Raw genomic sequence first — 21,284 nt, 5'->3', positions numbered from 1 at the left:
TAGTAAATTTGTCTAATAACATCTGAATCGCTCTGCCGTCTAGTTTTTTTTTTCTAGTCCTTCTGTAGTATGTTTTGTCCCCTTTTTGTAATTTCCTATTATGTTTGGTCATGTTTTGGACTCATTCGATCCCGTTTCATAGCGCACTTCCTTGTTTACTTTCGCCACCATGACTACCTTATTTGCTCCTCCTGCATGGCTCATTCACACACCGGTTTGTAATTATGTTTTCTGTATTTAAGCCCCTCTGCTACCTAAGTTCGCTCTCGCCAGTTTGTTTGCACCTGCAACCGTTACGTGAGTAGTCTCTGTTTATTTTTCTGCTTGCTAAATGTAACTTGCCTCCGCGCGCTTGGCTCGCGCTTTATGGACTTCGAACTCTGTCTTCTGTGTATATTAGCTTTTAGTTTTCTGTGCTCGGACACGCCTTTGATTTGCTCTTTTGTACCAGTGTTCTTTTGTAACTTCACATTAAAAGGCTGTTCGTACCTTCATTCCTGCCTGCTGTGATCCTGCGCATCGAGAGGCGACACTCCCCGCGCATCCACGATGCCGCGCAAACGTAACACCTTCACTCTCACTTTCCTCATCCACGAATCTTTCATCCTCGCTCAAATTAATGAGGGAAATCGTCGCTTTCTCGGTCCGAATCGCTCTCGCTGCTGGTGGCCATGATTGTAAACAATGTGAGGATGTGAGGAGCTCCAGAACCCGTGACGTCACGCGCACATCGTCTGCTACTTCCGGTACAGGGAATCCTTTCAGCAAAAATATGGCAATATGGCGAAATGATCAAGTATGACACATAGAATGGACCTGTTATCCCCGTTTAAATGTTTTTTTTTTTTGGCTTACTCTTTTTGGGTCATACTCTCTTCAACTTGACGGGAAACGTTCCCGAGGGGGGTAGGAATTAAGGAAAGCGGGCGAGGGAGCAAGTGAAGGAGACGAGGGCGCAAGGCAGGGCGGAAGTGAACGGGAGCGGGGCTAGCTAGCTCATGTAGCCGTTAGCCGCGTACCGCTCCGGGGGTGGGGGGGCGAGCTACCCAGCCGGGCTGCTGTGCCGAACCATCCATGGGTGGCTGTGTGGGGAGCCACCACGACTCCTCGGGCAGCTTGAACGAGAACTCGGACGGAACCGGAGGTAAAGTGCTGGCCGCCGCTTAGCCTCGAAGCCGGGCAGCTGTTTTGTTCACTCGCTTGTTAGCATGCTAGCCGAGTTAGCATAGTTAGCTAACTACTGGCTAGCCGCTACATTTATTTTCACCCTTTGACTCTGACAATGTTGATGTTTTATTTTTAAACATTTCCGACACACGGACTGTAAACAAATGTCAGGGTTCATTGCTTACGGCAAGGTACTCTTGTCCCGATACCAATATTTTTGATACCAAAATGTATCTCGATACTTTTCAAAATAAAAGGCCTACTGAAATGAGATGTTCTTATTTAAACGGGGATATCAGCTCCATTCTATGTGTCATACTTGATCATTTTGCGATATTGCCATATTTTTGCTGAAAAGATTTAGTAAAGAACATCCACAATAAAGTTTGCAACTTTTGGACGCTAATAAAAAAAACCTTGACTGCACCGGAAGTAGCAGACTATGTGCGCGTGACGTCACGGGTTGTGGAGCTCCTCACATGTGAACATTGTTTACAATCATTGCCAGCAGCAGCAGCGAGAGCGATTCGGACCGAGAAAGCAAAGATTTCCCCATTAATTTGAGTGAGGATGAAAGATTCGTGGATGAGGAAAGTGAGAGTGAAGGACTAGAAGAAAAAGAAAAAAAAAACGGCGAGGGCAGTGTGAGCGATTCAGATGTTATTAGACACATTTACTAGGATAATTCTGGAAAATCCCTTATCAGCCTATTGTGTTAGTGAATTATATTTATACAGCGCTTTTCTCTAGAGACTCAAAGCGCTTTACACAGTGAAACCCAATATCTAAGTTACATTCAAACCAGTGTGGGTGGCACTGGGAGCAGGTGGGTAAAGTGTCTTGCCCAAGGACACAACGGCAGTTGCTGGCACGGCCGCTCTACCAATCGAGCTAAACCGATTGGTAGAGTGGGTGAGAGTGAAGGACTAGAAGAAAAAAAAGGTGAGGGCAGTGTGAGCGATTCAGATGTTATTAGACACATTTACTAGGATAATTCTAGAAAATCCCTTACCAGCCTATTGTGTTAGTGAATTATATTTATATAGCACTTTTCTCTAGTGACTCAAAGCGCTTTACATAGTGAAACCCAATATCTAAGTTACATTCAAACCAGTGTGGGTGGCACTGGGAGCAGGTGGGTAAAGTGTCCTGCCCAAGGACACAACGGCAGTGACTAGGATGGCAGAAGCGGGAATCGAACCTGCAACCCTCAAGTTGCTGGCACGGCCGCTCTACCATTCGAGCTAAACCGATTGGTAGAGTGGGTGAGAGTGAAGGACAAGAAGAAAAAGAAAGAAAAAAGGCGAGGGCAGTGTGAGCGATTCAGATGTTATTAGACACATTTACTAGGATAATTCTAGAAAATCCCTTATCAGCCTATTGTGTTAGTGAATTATATTTATATAGCACTTTTCTCTAGTGACTCAAAGCGCATTACATAGGGAAACCCAATATCTAAGTTACATTTTTAAACCAGTGTGGGTGGCACTGGGAGCAGGTGGGTAAAGTGTCTTGCCCAAGGACACAACGGCAGTGACTAGGATGGCAGAAGCGGGAATCGAACCTGCAACCCACAAGTTGCTGGCACGGCCACTCTACCATTCGAGCTAAACCGATTGGTAGAGTGGGTGAGAGCGAAGGACTAGAAGAAAAAAAAAAAGGCGAGGGCAGTGTGAGCGATTCAGATGTTATTAGACACATTTACTAGGATAATTCTGGAAAATCCCTTATCAGTCTATTGTGTTAGTAAATTATAGTGAAGTGAGTTATACTTATATAGCGCTTTTCTCTAGTGACTCAAAGCGCTTTACATAGTGAAACCCAATATCTAAGTTACATTTAAACCAGTGTGGGTGGCACTGGGAGCAGGTGGGTAAAGTGTCTTGCCCAAGGACACAACGGCAGTGACTAGGATGGCAGAAGTGGGAATCGAACCTGCAACCCTCAAGTTGCTGACACGGCCGCTCTACCATTCGAGCTAAACCGATTTGTAGAGTGGGTGAGAGTGAAGGACAAGAAGAAAAAGAAAGAAAAAAGGCGAGGGCAGTGTGAGCGATTCAGATGTTATTAGACACATTTACTAGGATAATTCTGTAAAATCCCTTATCTGCTTATTGTGTTACTAGTGTTTTAGTGAGATTATATGCTACCTGAAAGTCAGAGGGGTGTGGCGACCGCCAGTGTCTCTGAGGGAATCCACGTTTCTCGACGAGGCGAAGCGAAGGCAGCCGTTGAAGGCCAGGCTGAGCTTTTTTCCCCCCCCTCCTACACAGTAGTAGGGCGGTATAGCTCGGTTGGTAGAGCGGCCGTGCCAGCAACTTCAGGGTTGCAGGTTCAATCCCCGCTTACACCATCCTACTCACTGCCGTTGTGTCCTTGGGCAAGACACTTAACCCACCTGCTCCCAGTGCCACCCACACTGGTTTATATGTAACCTAGATATTGGGTTTCACTATGTAAAGCGCTTTGAGTCACTAGAGAAAAAGCGCTATATAAATACAATTCACTTCACTTCACTAGTAGCCTCCCACGTTCGAGTGAGGCCGGTCGGAGGAGGCAAGAGAGTCCACAGCTGCCTTTTTGACAGGTGCACAAGGAACGACGCAAGCCATCCGCTCATGTCTTTGGTAAGAGCCGACTTATTACCACAATTTTCTCACCGAAACCTGCCGTTTGACATGTGGTCGGGAACCATGTTCGCTTGACCACTCTGTTCCATAGTAAAGTTTCACCTTCGGGAATGTAAACAAGGAAACACCGTCTGGGTTTGTGTTGCTAAAGGCAGCTGCAATACACCGCTTCCCACCTACATCTTTCTTCTTTGACGTCTCCATTATTAATTGAACAAATTGCAAAAGGTTCAGCAACACAGATGTCCAGAATAGTGTGTAAATATACGATGAAAAGAGACTACTTATAGCTGGGATCGGGCTGGAAAAAAATGTCCGCTACAATCCGAGACGTCATCATACCGACGTTTTCAACAGGATACTTCGCGCGAAAATTAAAATTGTAATTTAGTAAACTAAAAAGGCCGTATTGGCATGTGTTGCAATGTTAATATTTCATCATTGATATATGCTGAAAATTTAAATTTTCCTGAAGGAATAAATCAAGTACTATCTAATCTCATCTATAAACTATCAGTGGGTTTCAGTAGGCCTGTAACAAATGATATTATGATACATTAAAACATGTTTATTGCAATCACAGAACAATTTTGTCATTAAATACAATAGTGAACATACTAGTGTTGTCCCGATACCAATATTTTGGTACCGGCAGCAAAATGTATTTTGATGCTTTTCAAAATAAAGGGAACCACCAAAAATGTCAATATTGGCTTTATTTTAATAAAACAAATATTATGATACATTAAAACATGTTTCTTATTGTAATCAAAGAACAATTTTTGTCACTAAATACGATAGTGAACATACTAGTGTTTCCCAGATACCAATATTTTGGAACCGGTACCAAAATGTGTTTTGATGCTTTTCAAAATAAAAGGAACCACAAAAAAATGTCAATACTGGCTTTATTTTCACAAAAAATGTTATGTTTTGTATTGCAATCAAAGAACAATGTTGCCATTATTTAAGATAGTGAACATACTAGTGTTGTCCCGATACCAATATTTTTGTACCGGTACCAAAATGTATTTTGATGCTTTTCAAAATAAAGGGAAGCACCAAAAATGTCAATATTGGCTTTAGTTTAACAAATAATATTATGATACATTAAAACACGTTTTTATTGTAATCAAAGAACAATGTTGTTATTAAATACGATAGTGAACATACTAGTGTTGACCCGATACCAATATTTTGGAACCGGTACCAAAATGTGTTTTGATGCTTTTCAAAATAAAAGAAAAACCACAAAAAATGTCAATATTGGCTTTATTTTCACATAAAATCTTATGTTTAGTATTGCAATCAAAAAACATTTCTTTCATTAAATAGGATAGTGAACGTACTAGTGTTGTCCCGATACCAATATTTTGGTACCGGTACCAAAAGGTGTTTTGAAGCTTTTCAAAATAAAAGGAACCACCAAAAATGTCAATATTGGCTCTATTTTAATAAAACAAATATTATGATACATTAAAACATGTTTCTTATTGTAATCAAAGAACAATTTTGTCATTAAATACGATAGTGAACATACTAGTGTTTCCCAGATACCAATATTTTGGTAACGGTACCAAAATGTATTTCGATGCTTTTCAAAATAAAAGGAACCACAAAAAATGTCAATATTGGCTTTATTTTCACAAAAAAATCTAATGTTTTTTATTCCAATCAAAGAACAATTTTGTTATTAAATAAGATCATGAACATACTAGTGTTGTCCCAATACCAATATTTTTGTACCGGTACCAAAATGTATTTTGATGCTTTTCAAAATAAAGGGAACCACCAAAAATGTCAATATTGGCTTTATTTTAATAAAACAAATATTATGATACATTAAAACATGTTTCTTATTGTAATCAAAGAACAATTTTTGTCACTAAATACGATAGTGAACATACTAGTGTTTCCCAGATACCAATATTTTGGTACTGGTACCAAAATGTGTTTTGATGCTTATCAAAATAAAAGGAACCACAAAAAAATGTCAATATGGGCTTTATTTTCACAAAAAATGTTATGTTTTGTATTGCAATCAAAGAACAATGTTGTCATTAAATAAGATAATGAACATACTAGTGTTGTCCCGATACCAATATTTTGGTACCGGTACCAAAATGTATTTTGATGTTTTTCAAAATAAAGGGAACCACAAAAAATGTCTATATTGGTTTCAGTTTAACAAATAATATTATGATACATTAAAACATGTTTTTATTGCAATCAAAGAACAATGTTGTTATTAAATACGATAGTGAACATACTAGTGTTGTCCCGATACCAATATTTTGGTACCGGTACCAAAATGTATGCTCTATTTTAACAACAAATAATATGATACATTAAAACATGTTTCTTATTGCAATCAAAGAACAATGTTGTCATGAAATAAGATAGTGAACATATTAGTATTGTCCGTATACCATTATTTTGGTACCGGGACCAAAAGGGATCTTGATTCTTTTCAAAATAAAGGGAAGCACCAAAAATGTCAATATTGGCTTTAGTTTAACAAATAATATTATGATACATTAAAACATGTTTCTTATTGCAATCAAAAAACAATTTTGTCATTAAATACGATAGTGAACATACTAGTGTTTCCCAGATACCAAATATTTTGGTACCAGTACCAAAATGTGTTTTGATGCTTTTCAAAATAAAAGGAACCGCAAAAAATGTCAATATTGGCTTTATTTTCACAAACAATCTTATGCTACATTGAACACGTTTCGTTTTGGTTCCGATCAGCCGCGTCTTTGTGTCCGGGTGTTGTTGTTGTTTCCTGACGACGTGTGAGCAAGCTTTTATTTCTTTTATTGTTGCGTCGTCAAGTAAAAGGGTTATACTTGTACAGCGCTTTTCTACCTTCAAGGCACTCAAAGCGCTTTGACACCATTTCTACATTCACCCATTCACACACTGATGGCGGGAGCTGCCGTGCAAGGCCCTATCCACGACCCATCAGGAGCAAGGGTGAAGTCTCTTGCTCAAGGACACAACGGACTGTGACGAGGTCGGTAGAAAGTGGGGATCGAAGCAGGAACCCTCAGGTTAGACGGACGGACGGACGGACCGACGGACGGACCGACCGACGGACGGACCGACCGACGGACCGACCGACCGACGAACCGACCGACCGACGGACCGACCGACGGACCGACCGACGGACCGACCGACGGACCGACCGACGGACCGACCGACGGACCGACCGACGGACCGACCGACGGACCGACAGACCGACCGACCGACCGACAGACCGACAGACAGACCGACCGACCGACCGACGGACCGGACCGACCGACGACCGACCGACCGACCGACCGACCGACCGACCGACCGACCGACCGACCGACCGACCGACCGACCGACCGACAGACAGACAGACCGACCGACAGACAGGCCGACCGACCGACCGACCGACCGACCGACAGACCGACAGACAGACCTTTATTGTCATTGCACAAGTACAACGAAACTTTGTTTTTAGCACAAACCCGTTCAAGGGTTAGGGTTCAAGATTAGACAAACAAAGGGTTATGGTTACAGTGCATAGGGTTACAGAACAGAAACGCTGATGGGTCGCCACAAGGCGCCCCGTAAAAGATGGGGTAAAAGGTAGAACGCTGGGGAAGGATGAGTAAAAAAATACAATCTAGACTGGGCTCCTAAGGGGGTCCTATTACAACGTACATCCAGCAACGGAAGGAAGGGAGTGCGGGGTTATGGTGGTAGGCCGCAGTTCTCTGGCACTAACCGTCCTTCCATCACCCCTATGGGATTTGCGTGGAGGGCGTTGGATTGGGGGAGTGTGGGGTATGTGGCTGGCACGGCCGCTCTCCCAATCGCGCCACACCGTCCCCGATTGATTTGATGGGACCGGGGAGATTCAGTAACGGGTGGTCTCCCTGCAGTGGCGCTGGGGCGGAACCAACCTCTGAAACGCGAGCGTCCAAAATGGAAGAGCGACTACCCGATGACGGAAGGCCAGCTGCGCAGCAAGCGAGATGAGTTCTGGGACACGGCGCCGGCCTTCGAGGGCCGCAAAGAGATCTGGGACGCGCTGCGTGCGGCCGCCAGCGCCTTCGAGAGCCACGACCACCAGCTGGCCCAGGCCATACTGGACGGCGCCAGCATCACCCTGCCGCACGGTCAGTGTGCCCAATACCCAGCATGCATCGCTCTGGTGGCGTGACCCGACTACTCGTGTTCTCCCCCGCAGGAGCTTTGACGGAATGTTACGACGAGCTGGGGAACCGCTACCAGCTGCCGGTCTACTGCCTGTCGCCGCCCGTCAACATGATCGAGGAGCGCTCGGACGAACCCGACGGCTCCGACCCGGACTCCGGCGGCGCCGACGCCTCCGCGGCGGGCGACGGCGGCGCGGCCGGGGACTTCCAACTGCGGCTGCGCCTCTCCACGGGTCGCGATCTCCGGCTGCCGGTGCGATCCGTAGACACGGTGGGCATGATGAAACGCCGCCTCCAAAGTCAGGAGGGCGTGGCCGCCGGCACCCAGCGCTGGTTCTTCTCGGGTCGCCCGCTGACGGACAGACTGCGTCTAGACCAGCTCAACATCTCGCGGGACTACGTGGTGCAGGTCATCCTCAGCCAGCCGCCGCCGGCGCGGAAGGCTGAGACGCCCGGGCCGGACCCGGCAGAAGGACCGCGGCAGGAGCCCACGCCCGTAGAGAATTAGCGCCGGAGGCGGGACTCTGAGATGACGACTCATGTTTATCTCATCATGCCAAGGTTCTGCTGACATAAAGACTTTGAACCTTTCGCCACCTGGACTCTTCATGGCGCCTCTCCCAGCTCAACACGCAAAGACGGCGCCACCGCTGGATGACACGCTAAATTTACGTCACGCTACAATCATGTGTGTGTTCCGGAACATGATGAAGGCACATCGTCATCCTCCATTGCAGCAACAACAACGCATATTTTGATTGAAAACCTTTTTTTTAATTAAAATGATTATTTGTTTCTAATCTGGGACGTATTCTTTGCAGTGTACCGAGAGGGCGGAGCCTAATTCTCACAACGTTCACATCTGTTGATACTGTATTTGGTTCATCTTTTACTAGAGTCCTAAATATTGGCGATGTCGGCGCCGATATTTGGCATATGATGAGAGTATTTAATAAAAAATGTGAAGTAGATAGTAATAATAAGCAGTGCACAAGCACCAGCCATTTTGTCCTGCATGAGAAAAGTTCTCTTTTTGCTGCAAAAATTAAAAAATGACTTTGTCAATAATTCTCCCCAAATATGTTTTGATATCCCACAGGGTCTTTGTTCGCCCCCCGCCCCTTTCTCTCCTCCTTGCTCACCTGCGGTAATTCTTCTCTACTTTGAATTTTTGCCGGAAAATCCAGTTTTGGTCCTTCTCTCCCTGCGCCACGACTTTCATGTTCCGTCATTCAATCAAATAACAGCACAGAAATGGATGGAGAGACAAGATGCCTCTGCCAAAAACCTAAACATTGCGTAAATACCTTGACAAATATTACATAATTATATAAGTAAAGAAGAGCAGGCAGCAGCTCACACATTCTCATACTTTCTATAACATTCTGGAAGAACTGTCAGCCATCTTGAAAAATGTCTCAACTGTAATCCACGTGAAAGAACCGGGAATAGTTTTTATTTAAATGTTCACATTTCTGCTATAAAATTGATGTAGAGAAATCCCATTTTTGTACCAATTTTTCAGGTTTGCCTTATTTTGAAAAACGAAACCTTGATGCTCCTCTTTGATGTTTTTTTTCTGCTAAATTCACTACAACGTTAAAACACGGGGTCGCTAAAAAAAAAATCATGTTAAAAACAAGGCCGTAACTAGGATTTGACAAACACCGAGGTCAAAAGATGGTGTGTTTAAATAATGTTAATGAGATTAATACATAATAAAATCCCCTTAAAAAAAAAGTAACTTTTTCATTAAAAAAAAAAAGCTTCTTAACCAAAAATGGGTTACTCATTGAAAAACAACCCAAAAATGAGTTACTCATTGAAAAACAACCCATAAATAAGTTACTCATTGAAAAACAACCCAAAAATGGGTTACTCATTGAAAAACAACCCATAAATGTGTTACTCAATGAAAAACAACCCATAAGTGTTACTCATTGAAAAACAACCCATAAATGTGTTACTCATTGAAAAACAACCCAAAAATGGGTTACTCGTTGAAAAACAACCCATAAATGTGTTACTCATTGAAAAACAACCCATAAATGTGTTACTCATTGAAAAACAACCCATAAATGTGTTACTCAATGAAAAACAACCCAAAAATGGGTTACTCATTGAAAAACAATCCATAAATGTGTTACTCAATGAAAAACAACCCATAAGTGTTACTCATTGAAAAACAACCCATAAATGTGTTACTCAATGAAAAACAACCCATAAGTGTTACTGAAAAACAACCCATAAATGTGTTACTCATTGAAAAACGACCCAAAAATGGGTTACTCATTGAAAAACAACCCATAAATGTGTTACTCATTGAAAAACAACCCATAAATGTGTTACTCAATGAAAAACAACCCATAAATGGGTTACTCATTGAAAAACAACCCATAAATGTGTTACTCATTGAAAAACAACCCAAAAATGGGTTACTCAATAAAAAACAACCCATAAATGGGTTACTCATTGAAAAACAACCCATAAATGTGTTACTCATTGAAAAACCACCCATAAATGGGTTACTCTTTGAAAAACAACCCATAAATGTGTTACTCAATGAAAAACAACCCATAAATGGGTTACTCATTGAAAAACAACCCATAAATGTGTTACTCATTGAAAAACAACCCAAAAATGGGTTACTCAATAAAAAACAACCCATGAATGGGTTACCCATTGAAAAACAACCCATAAATGGGTTACTCATTGAAAAACAACCCAAAAATGGTTAATCATTTTGAAAACCCAGCAATTGAGCTGAAATAATACCCTGATAACCCCCAAAAATGGGTTGCTCTTCATAAAAACATCTCCAAACCTTAACTCGACACCAGCAACCCATAAATTGGGTTACCAAAAATAACCCAGCATTTCTAGTGCATGGCCTACAAAGAGAAGTGTTTTTCTGTCTTCATTCCAAATGTCCACTAGGTGGAGCTAAGACGTTCTCACTCCTTTGGGTCTGAACTTAACACTTGAAGCAGGACCATTAAAAAGTGATGTACCCTCAGTACAACAATATTTCATTTTATTTTCTGCTAATTATAATAAATTTAGTTTTGCCTGCATAGTAATAGTTTTCCTAAAAATAATATTGATTTTGATGTTATGTCAACAATCAATGTTATGTCGTAATATTTTCTCCCATATCAGTTATTTGTCTTCATAAGGTATTTGTAATAATAACTTATGTTATGTTGTCATTAAAGTCATATTATGTCATTATATTAACAATAAATAATATTTTGTTACAGTATGTATTTTTTTCTCGAGAATGTCATGTTATTTTGTCATAACAATTATATATTCTGTGTTTTTTTTTTTCGGGCCCAAAAATTATCATCTTATTTTAACCTAATGATATCAATATTACATATTATTTTGTCAATGATCATTTTATTACGTCCTAATAGTTATAACGCTTCCATCTTAATAATAATATAATTTTATCCTAATACTGTAATTGTGTTATGTCCTAATATCAATAAGTGTTACTTTTCCTGATAATCCCAACAATGGTTCTATCTTAATTTCAATATTATTCTATCCTAATAATCATGTGATTTTTGTCCCAATATTAAAAACGGTGTTATTTTTTCCTTACTATCGTTTTATGCTATTAATAGCAATGTTATATTATCCTAATATCAGTAAAAGCATGTTTTGTCCTAATATTCAATATTACATGTTATTTTAGACTATTATATCAACAATGCATGTTATTTAAACCTAATATCAAAAACATGTTATTTTATCCTATCAATGTTTGGTGTTCATCCATATATATATGTATATATATATATATATATATATATACACACACACAGAAACACGTGTGTGTATATATATATATATATATATATATATATATATATATATATATATATATATATATATATAATGCATTTCTGTTGAGCTTCTCAGACTATTTAAGACTTGACAAGAACATTAAAACTAGAAAAAAAGATTTGCAGTGAAGTGATTCTTGCCATTGAAAAGTTGGTGTAGAAAAAAGTTTTATTGTCATATTTACAGCCAGAGTGTGTCCTTAAGACACACACAAACACACAAACACACACACACACACACAGTTCCCTTTCCTCCTGACCCAAAAAACACAGAACCGTTCCACTGATCCAGACTTCCAGGATGTTGTGGAGAAGACAAGTTCCAACAGCCGTCTCGTGACAACAAGCACACATTTGGATGCATTTTCTTTTTGTGTGTGTGTGTGGTTCGCTGCGAGCGCTGCGTGTTCTCGTGTGGACGCATGCTAAAGCGCATTCAAACATGGCAGCGGTGAGGAATGGGCGGAGCCTGGCTGCCGGGTTTTTTGACTTCCGGTTTGTTGTGAACATCTCGTCTTGTGTGTGTGATGGTGGCAGGTGTTGTAATCATTGTTGCTGCCTTTTGGATAGGTACCTACACACACACACACACACACACACACACACACACACACACACACACACACACACAATTAGATCAGTGTTTCGTAACTATAGGCCCCCCTAGCGCCACCTAGAGGGCCGCTATTTATTACCCATTTCTCAGCTGTATGTGCTGCAGCGCGATATTCAGTTGTAATGCACTTTTCCACCACTTGTGGCAGTAAAGACAACATCAAACAAACAGAAGTCTAGAGCTAAGGTTATTGAGAAGTTTCTGAAGGGCAAAAATTATGACTAAAGTGATGAAACTGTGTTTGAATGTTATTGTCAGTTTATTTAAGAAATATATATATATATTAATATTGTCATCAACTTGGTTGAAATGTATATATTTTAGCACTGCGTAATTGTATGTATCATTTTTTATGAGTCCCTTCTTTTGCGTTATATTTGATAAGTATTTATTTTTGTAATCAGCCTGACTTAAGATATCACTATCGAATACAATTAAGATGTATGGGTAAGATTACAAATTCAGGGTTAACATTTGAGTGGGCCCCAGGCCTCTATGCAGTGAAAAAAGTTGGGCCCCCAGGTCAAAAAGGTTAAGAACCCCTGTATTAGATAATGCTAGCTAGTAGGGGTGCACAAAAAAATTGATTCGCGGCCGAATTGCTGTTCTTGCTCATCTCAATTGTAAAATTATATATATATATATATATATATTTTTTTTAATCGATTAAGAATTTTCAAAAATTAATAATTTTCTTTTATAATTATATATATTTTTTTTTTGTTGTTGTTGTTTTTTAAATCGATTAAGAATTTTCAAAAATTAATAATTTTCTTTTATAATTTTATATATATATATTTTTTTTGTTTGTTTGTTTGTTTTTTAAATCGATTAAGAATTTTCTAAAATTGATCATTTTCTTTTATAGAAAATTATTTTTATAATTGATCCATAATTTTCAAAAACTGAGTTTTTTAAAGTGATTCATTATTTTCAAAAATCTATTTAAAAAATAATAATTTTAAATTTGATTAATTATTTTCAAAAATGCATTTAAAAATAAAATTACTTTTTTAATGTACAAAAAATTATTTGATTCATTCATAATTTTCAAAAATTTATTTAAAAAATAACAAATGGTAATATAAATGTGATTATTTTCCAAAAGTGATTTAAAAAATAATTTCAATAGGATTAATATTTTTCTAAAATTGATTTAAAAATATCTATAAAATTTTTAATCGATTATTAATAATAACTATTAATCGATTTAAAAATATGAACTCATAATTTTCTAAAAATGTATTAAAAATTAACAAAAAAAAAATTAAATTTACAAAAAGTATTTTAATTGATTCATAATTTTCAAAAAACAAATACATTTTTACATTTGATTTTCCAAAAATTATTTAAAAAATTATTTTAATTTGATTAATAATTGTATAAAAAGTATTAAAAATATATACATTTTAAAACATTGATTATTAATTATCATTAATCGATTAAAATGTATATATTTTTCTAACTAGTTCATAATTTTCTAAAAATGTATTAAAAAAAAGTTTTATTTACTTTTGTTTTTATTTATCCATAATTTTCCCAAAAATTATTTACAAAAAATGTTTTGAAAAATACAATAAAAAATACAAGATAATTTATAATTTTCAAAGATTGAGTAATTTTTTTTCCGTAAAAATCCCTTTTTCAAGACATTTTTAGACCAACGCCATGCGAACAGAAGGAGCTTTTCTAAACTGTTTTGAAAAAGTTCCTTCATGTTACTCAACCAAATAATACATTGCGAGAATCGGTTTGAAAATGGAGAATCTTGTTGATTCAAGAATCGAATCGACACCCCAGAAATCGAAATCGTATCGACTCGTTAAGTACCCAAAGATTTGCAGCCCTACAAGCCAACAAATGCGTGTGTGTGTGTGTGTGTGTGTGTGTGTTACCTCTCCCAGTGTTTGTGGTTGAGTCCAGAAAAGTCGTCCAGTTTGGAGATCTCCTTCAGGTACTGGGCCAGCTTCTGCAGCTCCCGGTCCTTCTCCCGGTTCATGTGTGCCTTCATGAAGGGTCGGATCTTCAGTCCGTTCTGCGGGTTCATGAGGAAGTTGCGTCCGATGTCGTCGAACATGATGGTGTTTTTCCTGCTGTAGAAGTCCTCGTACTTGCCCCAGATCACCCCCAGCGGCTTCACCTGCACACACACACAGCAGGTGTACCTAATGAAGCGGCCACAGAGCGTGAAAGAAAGGGAACACAGGTGTGTACCGACCTCCACCACGCCTCTCTTTGGCGTGTGGACCGTGATCATGGCCGCGCTGTCCAGCATGAAGGTGATCTTGTAGTTAGGGTTGTCCGTCACTCCCAACTCCTGACACACACACACACACACATGTAATCAACATCACACACATGTCTTGGCGAGAGGTTCCACTACAGGAAGTGACCAAGTGCGGTCAAAAAACCACGTTTGTCTTGCTGATTGGCAGCACGGGGTCACATGGTCCCAGCTGAGCCGCTGTACCTTCATCTTGGCGTCGATCCACTTCATGCTGGTGGCGGCTGCAGGGAAACGCAGGGGAATGTGTGAAAGGAGAAAGGAGAGGCGGCGGCTGACTAGTCGTACGTACACCAGATCACGATGTCGTAGTCCTCGTAGGCTGACGTCAGGAACTCGTGAAGGAACGGCCTCATCAGCTCCTGGCCGGTCTCCGCACATGACTTGTGATCTGGGACACACACACACATGATGGAGTGTGTGTGTTTCAGTTGTAGGCGGGGCTAAAACTCACCAAACAAAGTGTAATCCACATCCAGAACCAGAAGTCTTTTGTCTTCTCTGGGGGGGTTCAGCTCCTCCACTTTGTAATCTTTGACCCTGCGTGCAATTTTAGCCAAGTTCTCCTCTCTGGGGGATGACAACATTCTTCTTTTTATACTTGGAAGACACACAGCAATTTTAAACACTGCCTCATGTGGTGGCCATACACGCTGGAACATACATATATATACATATATATATATATACATATAAATACATATATACATACATACATACATACATATATATATATATACACACATAATACATACATACATATATATATATATATACACACACATATATATATACACATATATACACACAATACATACACACATAAATATACATACATATATATATATATATATATATATATATATATATACACATAAACACATATGTATCCATCCATCCATTCATTTTCTACCGCTTATTCCTTTGTGGGGTCGCGGGGGGGCGCTGGCGCCTATCTCAGCTACAATCGGGCCGAAGGCGGGGTACACCCTGGACAAGTCGCCACCTCATCGCAGACACACATATGTGTATATATATATATATATATATATATATATATATTTTATTTTTTTTTCATATATATATATATATATATATTTACAGACACACATACATATATATATGTATATATACAGACACACATACATATATATATATATATATATATATATATATATATATATATACATATATACCCACACATACATATATATATGTATATATATAGACACACACACATACACACATGTATATACATATACAAACACACACATGTATATACATACACACACACACATGTATATACATATACACACACACATGTATATACATACACACACACACATATATATACACATATAAACATACATGTATACATATAACATTTTCATATTCAGATCGTTATATGATCAATTGCCACTTTTTGTATATATACAGCAGTACATAAATATGCATACATATGTACTCTATATACACTACACTGTTGTGTATATACTTATAGATACATATATATTTATATGTACATACATATATGCACACACACCTGTTTTCCACTTCGATGACCTCATCCTCAATGTCAAAATCATTGACCACGTCGTCGTTCTCAGGGGGCGGGGCTAAAACCTCCTCCTGCACAAAAGCCACACTCGTCTTGTGTTACAAAATGTGCGTGTGTGTTAAGTGTGTGAGTCTGTTATGTGTAGTCGTCGTGTTAGTTTTTTGGTAAGTTAGTGTGTTGGCGTGTTAGTCAGTCAGTGAGTTTGTGTGCTGGTTCATTAGCATTGTGATTGATGTTAGTTTACTGGTGTGTTAGTCTGAAGGAGTGTGTTGCTGTGTTAGTGTGTTTATGGCCTAGTACAGGGGTGGGCATTACGTAAATCGCGATCGACTGGTCGATCTCGGAGGGTGTGTCAGTCGACCTCAAGCCAGGCATTAAAAAATCTACATAAAAATGAGCAATCATCAATCATACCAAGACTTCACTTTCGCCAGTTGTTTGACATTCTCGGCACCCGAGGATCTTGTGAGATGACGCTGGCTGCTGCGAGCTCATATTTAAGAAAAAAATCACTAACAGGGCGGACGCAGAGAACACACATTTTATTTCTAGAGACTCCGTACCTACTGTCAAAACTCTAAAGACCGACTGCACACTTCCTGTCTTCACCATAAAAGACCTGTTTCATCCTGCCTGTGCTAACAAAATAAGAGTCTCAGAAAGCTAGCGTGCACAAGCTAGCAAGCTACGGAGTTTGATGCCAATGTATTTCTCCCCCGCCCTCAGCGACCGCTTTCTCACTTGCTTGCCCACCCGCACACTCACTGACGTCACTCACCTGCTGCCGGACATCAAAGGGCCACACACATATGCTACTCTCATAACAAAGTGTTTAAAAACCAGTATGCAAGTTGGACAAATGAGATGCCAAATCCAACCACTTTCATGTGGTATTGGACAGAAAGGAGGACGTTTTTTTTTCCTCCATTTGAAAATGCGGACGTTATCAGCACCACTGTCTGATTCCAATCAATGCAAGTCATCAGAATCAGGTAATACACCAACTTATATTCTTGTCTTCATGAAAGAAAGGAATCTATGTGTGTTAAATATGCTTGTATTATCATTAAACACCATTAACTTGTTAACAAAAATGTCTCTTTCATGAATAAATACATATAAATTATAAATAGGAATGAGGTAGATCTCCTCGACTTGGGTCAATTGAAAAGTAGCTCACCTGCAGAAAAAGTGTGGGCACCCCTGGCCTAGTATAATAGTGTGTTGATGTTTTAGTGTGTCATGTTAGTTTATTGGTCTGTTGTTGTGTTAGTTTATTGATGTTACAGGTTATAAGTTTGTTAGCGTCCCGGTGTGTTGGTGTCTTAACTTAAACAAGTTGAACAACTTATTGGGGTGTTACCATTTAGTGGTCAATTGTGCAGAATATGTACTGTACTGTGCAATCTACTAATAAAAGTATCAATCAATCAATCAAAAGTGTAAAGGAAAAAAGACACTTTTTATTTCAACCGTACTTCCCGTCAAAAGCCTAAAGACTGATCGCACAGTTCCTGTCTTCACAATAAAAGTGCCGCTCCATCGCGCCTGCGCTAACAAAATAAGAGTCTCCGAAAGCCAGCGCAAACAAGCTAGCAAGCTACTGAGTTGTCGCCAATGTATTTCTTGTAAAGTGTATAAAAACGAATATGGAAGCTGGACAAATAAGATGCCAAAAACCAACGACTTTCATGTGGTATTAGACAGGAAGGAGGAAGTTTTTTTCTCCTCCATTTGAAAACGTGGACATTATCAGCACTATACTGTCTGATTCCAATCAATGCAAGTCATCAGAATCAGGTAATACACCAACTTATATTGTTGCCTTCGTGAAAGATAGGAATCTATATGTTAAACATGCATGTATATTCATTAAAACACCTTTAACATGTCAACAAAAACGGCAAAGACATAACTATAAATTATATACTGTATATATATATGTATACATATATATACATAAATATATATGATATGTGTATATATGTATATATGAGGTAGATCACCTCGACTTGGTCATTTATTAAGTAATTGATTAACGTTGAACAACTTATTGGGGTGTTACCATTTAGTGGTCAATTGTGCAGAATATGTATTGTACTGTGCAATCTACTAATAAAAGTATCAATCAATCAATCAAAAGTGTAAAGAAAAAAAGACACTCTTTATTTCAACCGTACTTCCCGTCAAAAGCCTAAAGACTGATCGCACAGTTCCTGTCTTCACAATAAAAGCGCCGCTCCATCGCGCCTGCGCTAACAAAATAAGAGTCTCCGAAAGCCAGCGCAAACAAGCCAGCAAGCTACGGAATTGTCGCCAATGTATTTCTTGTAAAGTGTATAAAAACGAATATGGAAGCTGGACAAATAAGATGCCAAAAACCAACGACTTTCATGTGGTATCAGACAGGAAGGAGGAAGTTTTTTTCTCATCCATTTGAAAATGTGGACATTATCAGCACTATACTGTCTGATTCCAATCAATGCAAGTCATCAGAATCAGGTAATACACCAACTTATATTGTTGCCTTCATGAAAGATAGGAATCTATATGTTAAACATGCATGTATATTCATTAAAACACCTTTAACATGTCAACAAAAACGGCAAAAGAAATAACTATAAATTATATACTGTATATATATATATACATAAATATATATGATATGTGTGTATATGTATATATGAGGTAGATCACCTCGACTTGGTCATTTATTAAGTAATTAATAAACGTTGAAAAACTTATTGGGGTGTTACCATTTAGTGCTCAATTGTACAGAATATGTATTGTACTGTGCAATCTACTAATAAAAGTATCAATCAATCAATCAAAAGTGTAAAGGAAAAAAGACACTTTTTATTTAAATAAATAAATGATAAATGGGTTGTACTTGTATGGCGCTTTTCTACCTTCAAGGTACTCAAAGCGCTTTGACATTACTTCCACATTTACCCATTCACACACACATTCACACACTGATGGAGGGAGCTGCCATGCAAGGCGCCAACCAGCACCCATCAGGAGGAAGGGTGAAGTGTCTTGCTCAGGACACAACGGACGTGACGAGGTTGGTACTAGGTGGGAATTGAACCAGGGACGCTCGGGTTGCGCACGGCCACTCTCCCACTGCGCCACGCCGTACTTCCCGTCAAAAGCCTAAAGACTGATCGCACAGTTCCTGTCTTCACAATAAAAGCGCCGCTCCATCGCGCCTGCGCTAACAAAATAAGAGTCTCCGAAAGCCAGCGCAAACAAGCTAGCAAGCTACGGAGTTTGCCGCCAATGTATTTCTTGTAAAGTGTATAAAAACGAATATGGAAGCTGGACAAATAAGATGCCAAAAACCAACGACTTTCATGTGGTATTAGACAGAAAAGAGGAACTTTTTTTCTCCTCCATTTGAAAACGTGGACGTTATCAGCACTATACTGTCTGATTCCAATCAATGCAAGTCATCAGAATCAGGTAATACACCAACTTATATTCTTGTCTTCATGAAAGATAGGAATCTATATATCGCTGCTGTGTTGGATCCGCTTTGGACTGGACTCTCGCGACTGTGTTGGATCCATTATGGATTGAACTTTCACAGTATCATGTTAGACCCGCTCCACATCCATTGCTTTCCTCCTCTCCAAGGTTCTCATAGTCATCATTGTCACCGACGTCCCACTGGGTGTGAGTTTTCCTTGCCCTTATGTGGGCCTACCGAGGATGTCGTGGTGGTTTGTGCAGCCCTTTGAGACACTAGTGATTTAGGGCTATATAAGTAAACATAGATTGATTTGATTTGATGTTGACACCCCTGTGTTAGTGCATTAGTGTGTTTTTGTGTGTCTGTGTCCTACCAGGCCCTCCTCCCGGGTGCCCATCATCATGATCTTGGTGTTGGGTTTGAGCTTGAGCGAGCCCAGCTTCACTTGGTCCTCCGCTGGCTTTCCTGTCGGAGCAAGATCCCGGGTGAGGACAATAGATGACAACACGATCCTCACACACACACACACACACTAACCTTTGACCTTTAGCCCCAGCAGCTTCTGTCTCTCCGGCAGAACCCCGGTCAGGGTCTTGATGGACTGTTTGAGATCCATGACCGTGTCCTCCTCGGAGAGGGAGGTGATGGAGTACTCTTGGCCCCCCCACTTGATGATGACTGACACGGACATGGCTCACAGCGGCTCCTCAATACACACACTCACACACACTTACACACACACTTACACACTCACACACACACTTACACACACACACACAGGATGACTAGACACAAAGCAAAAAGACAAAACCAGGTTGACTGCGTGTTAATGTTTTTAGCATGCTAGCTCTGGCTAGCTAGGCGGCTAGCTAGCTAGCATTAGCCGCCGGAAGTGCACAGGTGTGCGCGTCCTCACCTGTCTCAATTCTGCGAGCATGTGACGCTAACATGCGGCTCGCAACGAACGGGACTAAAAAGGGGACTCGGCAAAGTTGTCCGTGTCAGCTTCATTTAGCGGGACCAGCTCTTTCCGGCTTGAGCCTCCCGCCGGAAGTGACGTAGGACAAAGACTGGTTGTCGTAGCAACGAGCCGGCGTTCTTTGATCCAATGGCCGAACTGAGCCTAAGTATTGTTTTTCTGCTGTTACAACGTTTATATGTATTTCCAATTCTGAAACGCAAATCGAGAAACAAAATTAGGACGTTTTTTCGATTTTTATTATATATGGCAGATTTTAAAACAAATAAAAAAAGGGTGGATTTTCATTCCAATATTGCCATAAAATTGGATTTTTGTGCGGTTTTCTTTGATGTATTTTTATTTTTCCAGATAAACACAAAAATCCAATTTATGTTTGTCCAAAGTGCAAAAATGTGCGTTTATCTGTGTGATGAAAAATTGAACCCGAAGCAGTATTTTAGCTTTTCTTTCGCATTTATCATGTTTTTAGCATAACAATAACAGTCCGTGTAGCTTCTGTTCTTTCTATTTACAATTCTAAAA

At 39.7% G+C, this 21,284-nt stretch overlaps 2 protein-coding genes across 2 annotated transcripts; one reads left to right on the top strand and one right to left on the bottom strand.

The window, feature by feature from the left end:
* Positions 1–808: 808 nt before the first annotated feature.
* Positions 809–9,072, top strand: LOC133552015 (ubiquitin domain-containing protein 2-like). The gene is made up of 3 exons (XM_061899255.1): positions 809–1,144; positions 7,718–7,954; positions 8,026–9,072. The coding sequence occupies exons 1-3, from the start codon at positions 1,075–1,077 to the stop codon at positions 8,499–8,501; spliced, it is 783 nt and encodes a 260-aa protein (XP_061755239.1). The 5' UTR covers positions 809–1,074; the 3' UTR covers positions 8,502–9,072.
* A 2,925-nt stretch (positions 9,073–11,997) lies between these two features.
* LOC133552014 (ubiquitin-like domain-containing CTD phosphatase 1) lies at positions 11,998–20,854 on the bottom strand. Its single transcript, XM_061899253.1, has 10 exons — positions 20,697–20,854; positions 20,318–20,565; positions 20,154–20,245; positions 16,291–16,376; positions 15,202–15,317; positions 15,040–15,138; positions 14,934–14,971; positions 14,682–14,780; positions 14,359–14,603; positions 11,998–12,421 (listed from the first exon to the last, which is right to left on the bottom strand). The coding sequence occupies exons 2-10, from the start codon at positions 20,469–20,471 to the stop codon at positions 12,394–12,396; spliced, it is 957 nt and encodes a 318-aa protein (XP_061755237.1). The 5' UTR covers positions 20,472–20,565; positions 20,697–20,854; the 3' UTR covers positions 11,998–12,393.
* Positions 20,855–21,284: the final 430 nt, after the last annotated feature.

The sequence above is a fragment of the Nerophis ophidion genome, linkage group LG04, assembly GCF_033978795.1.
Source record: "Nerophis ophidion isolate RoL-2023_Sa linkage group LG04, RoL_Noph_v1.0, whole genome shotgun sequence".
Taxonomy (NCBI): Eukaryota; Metazoa; Chordata; class Actinopteri; order Syngnathiformes; family Syngnathidae; genus Nerophis; species Nerophis ophidion.
This window is presented reverse-complemented; position numbering and strand designations above follow the sequence as displayed.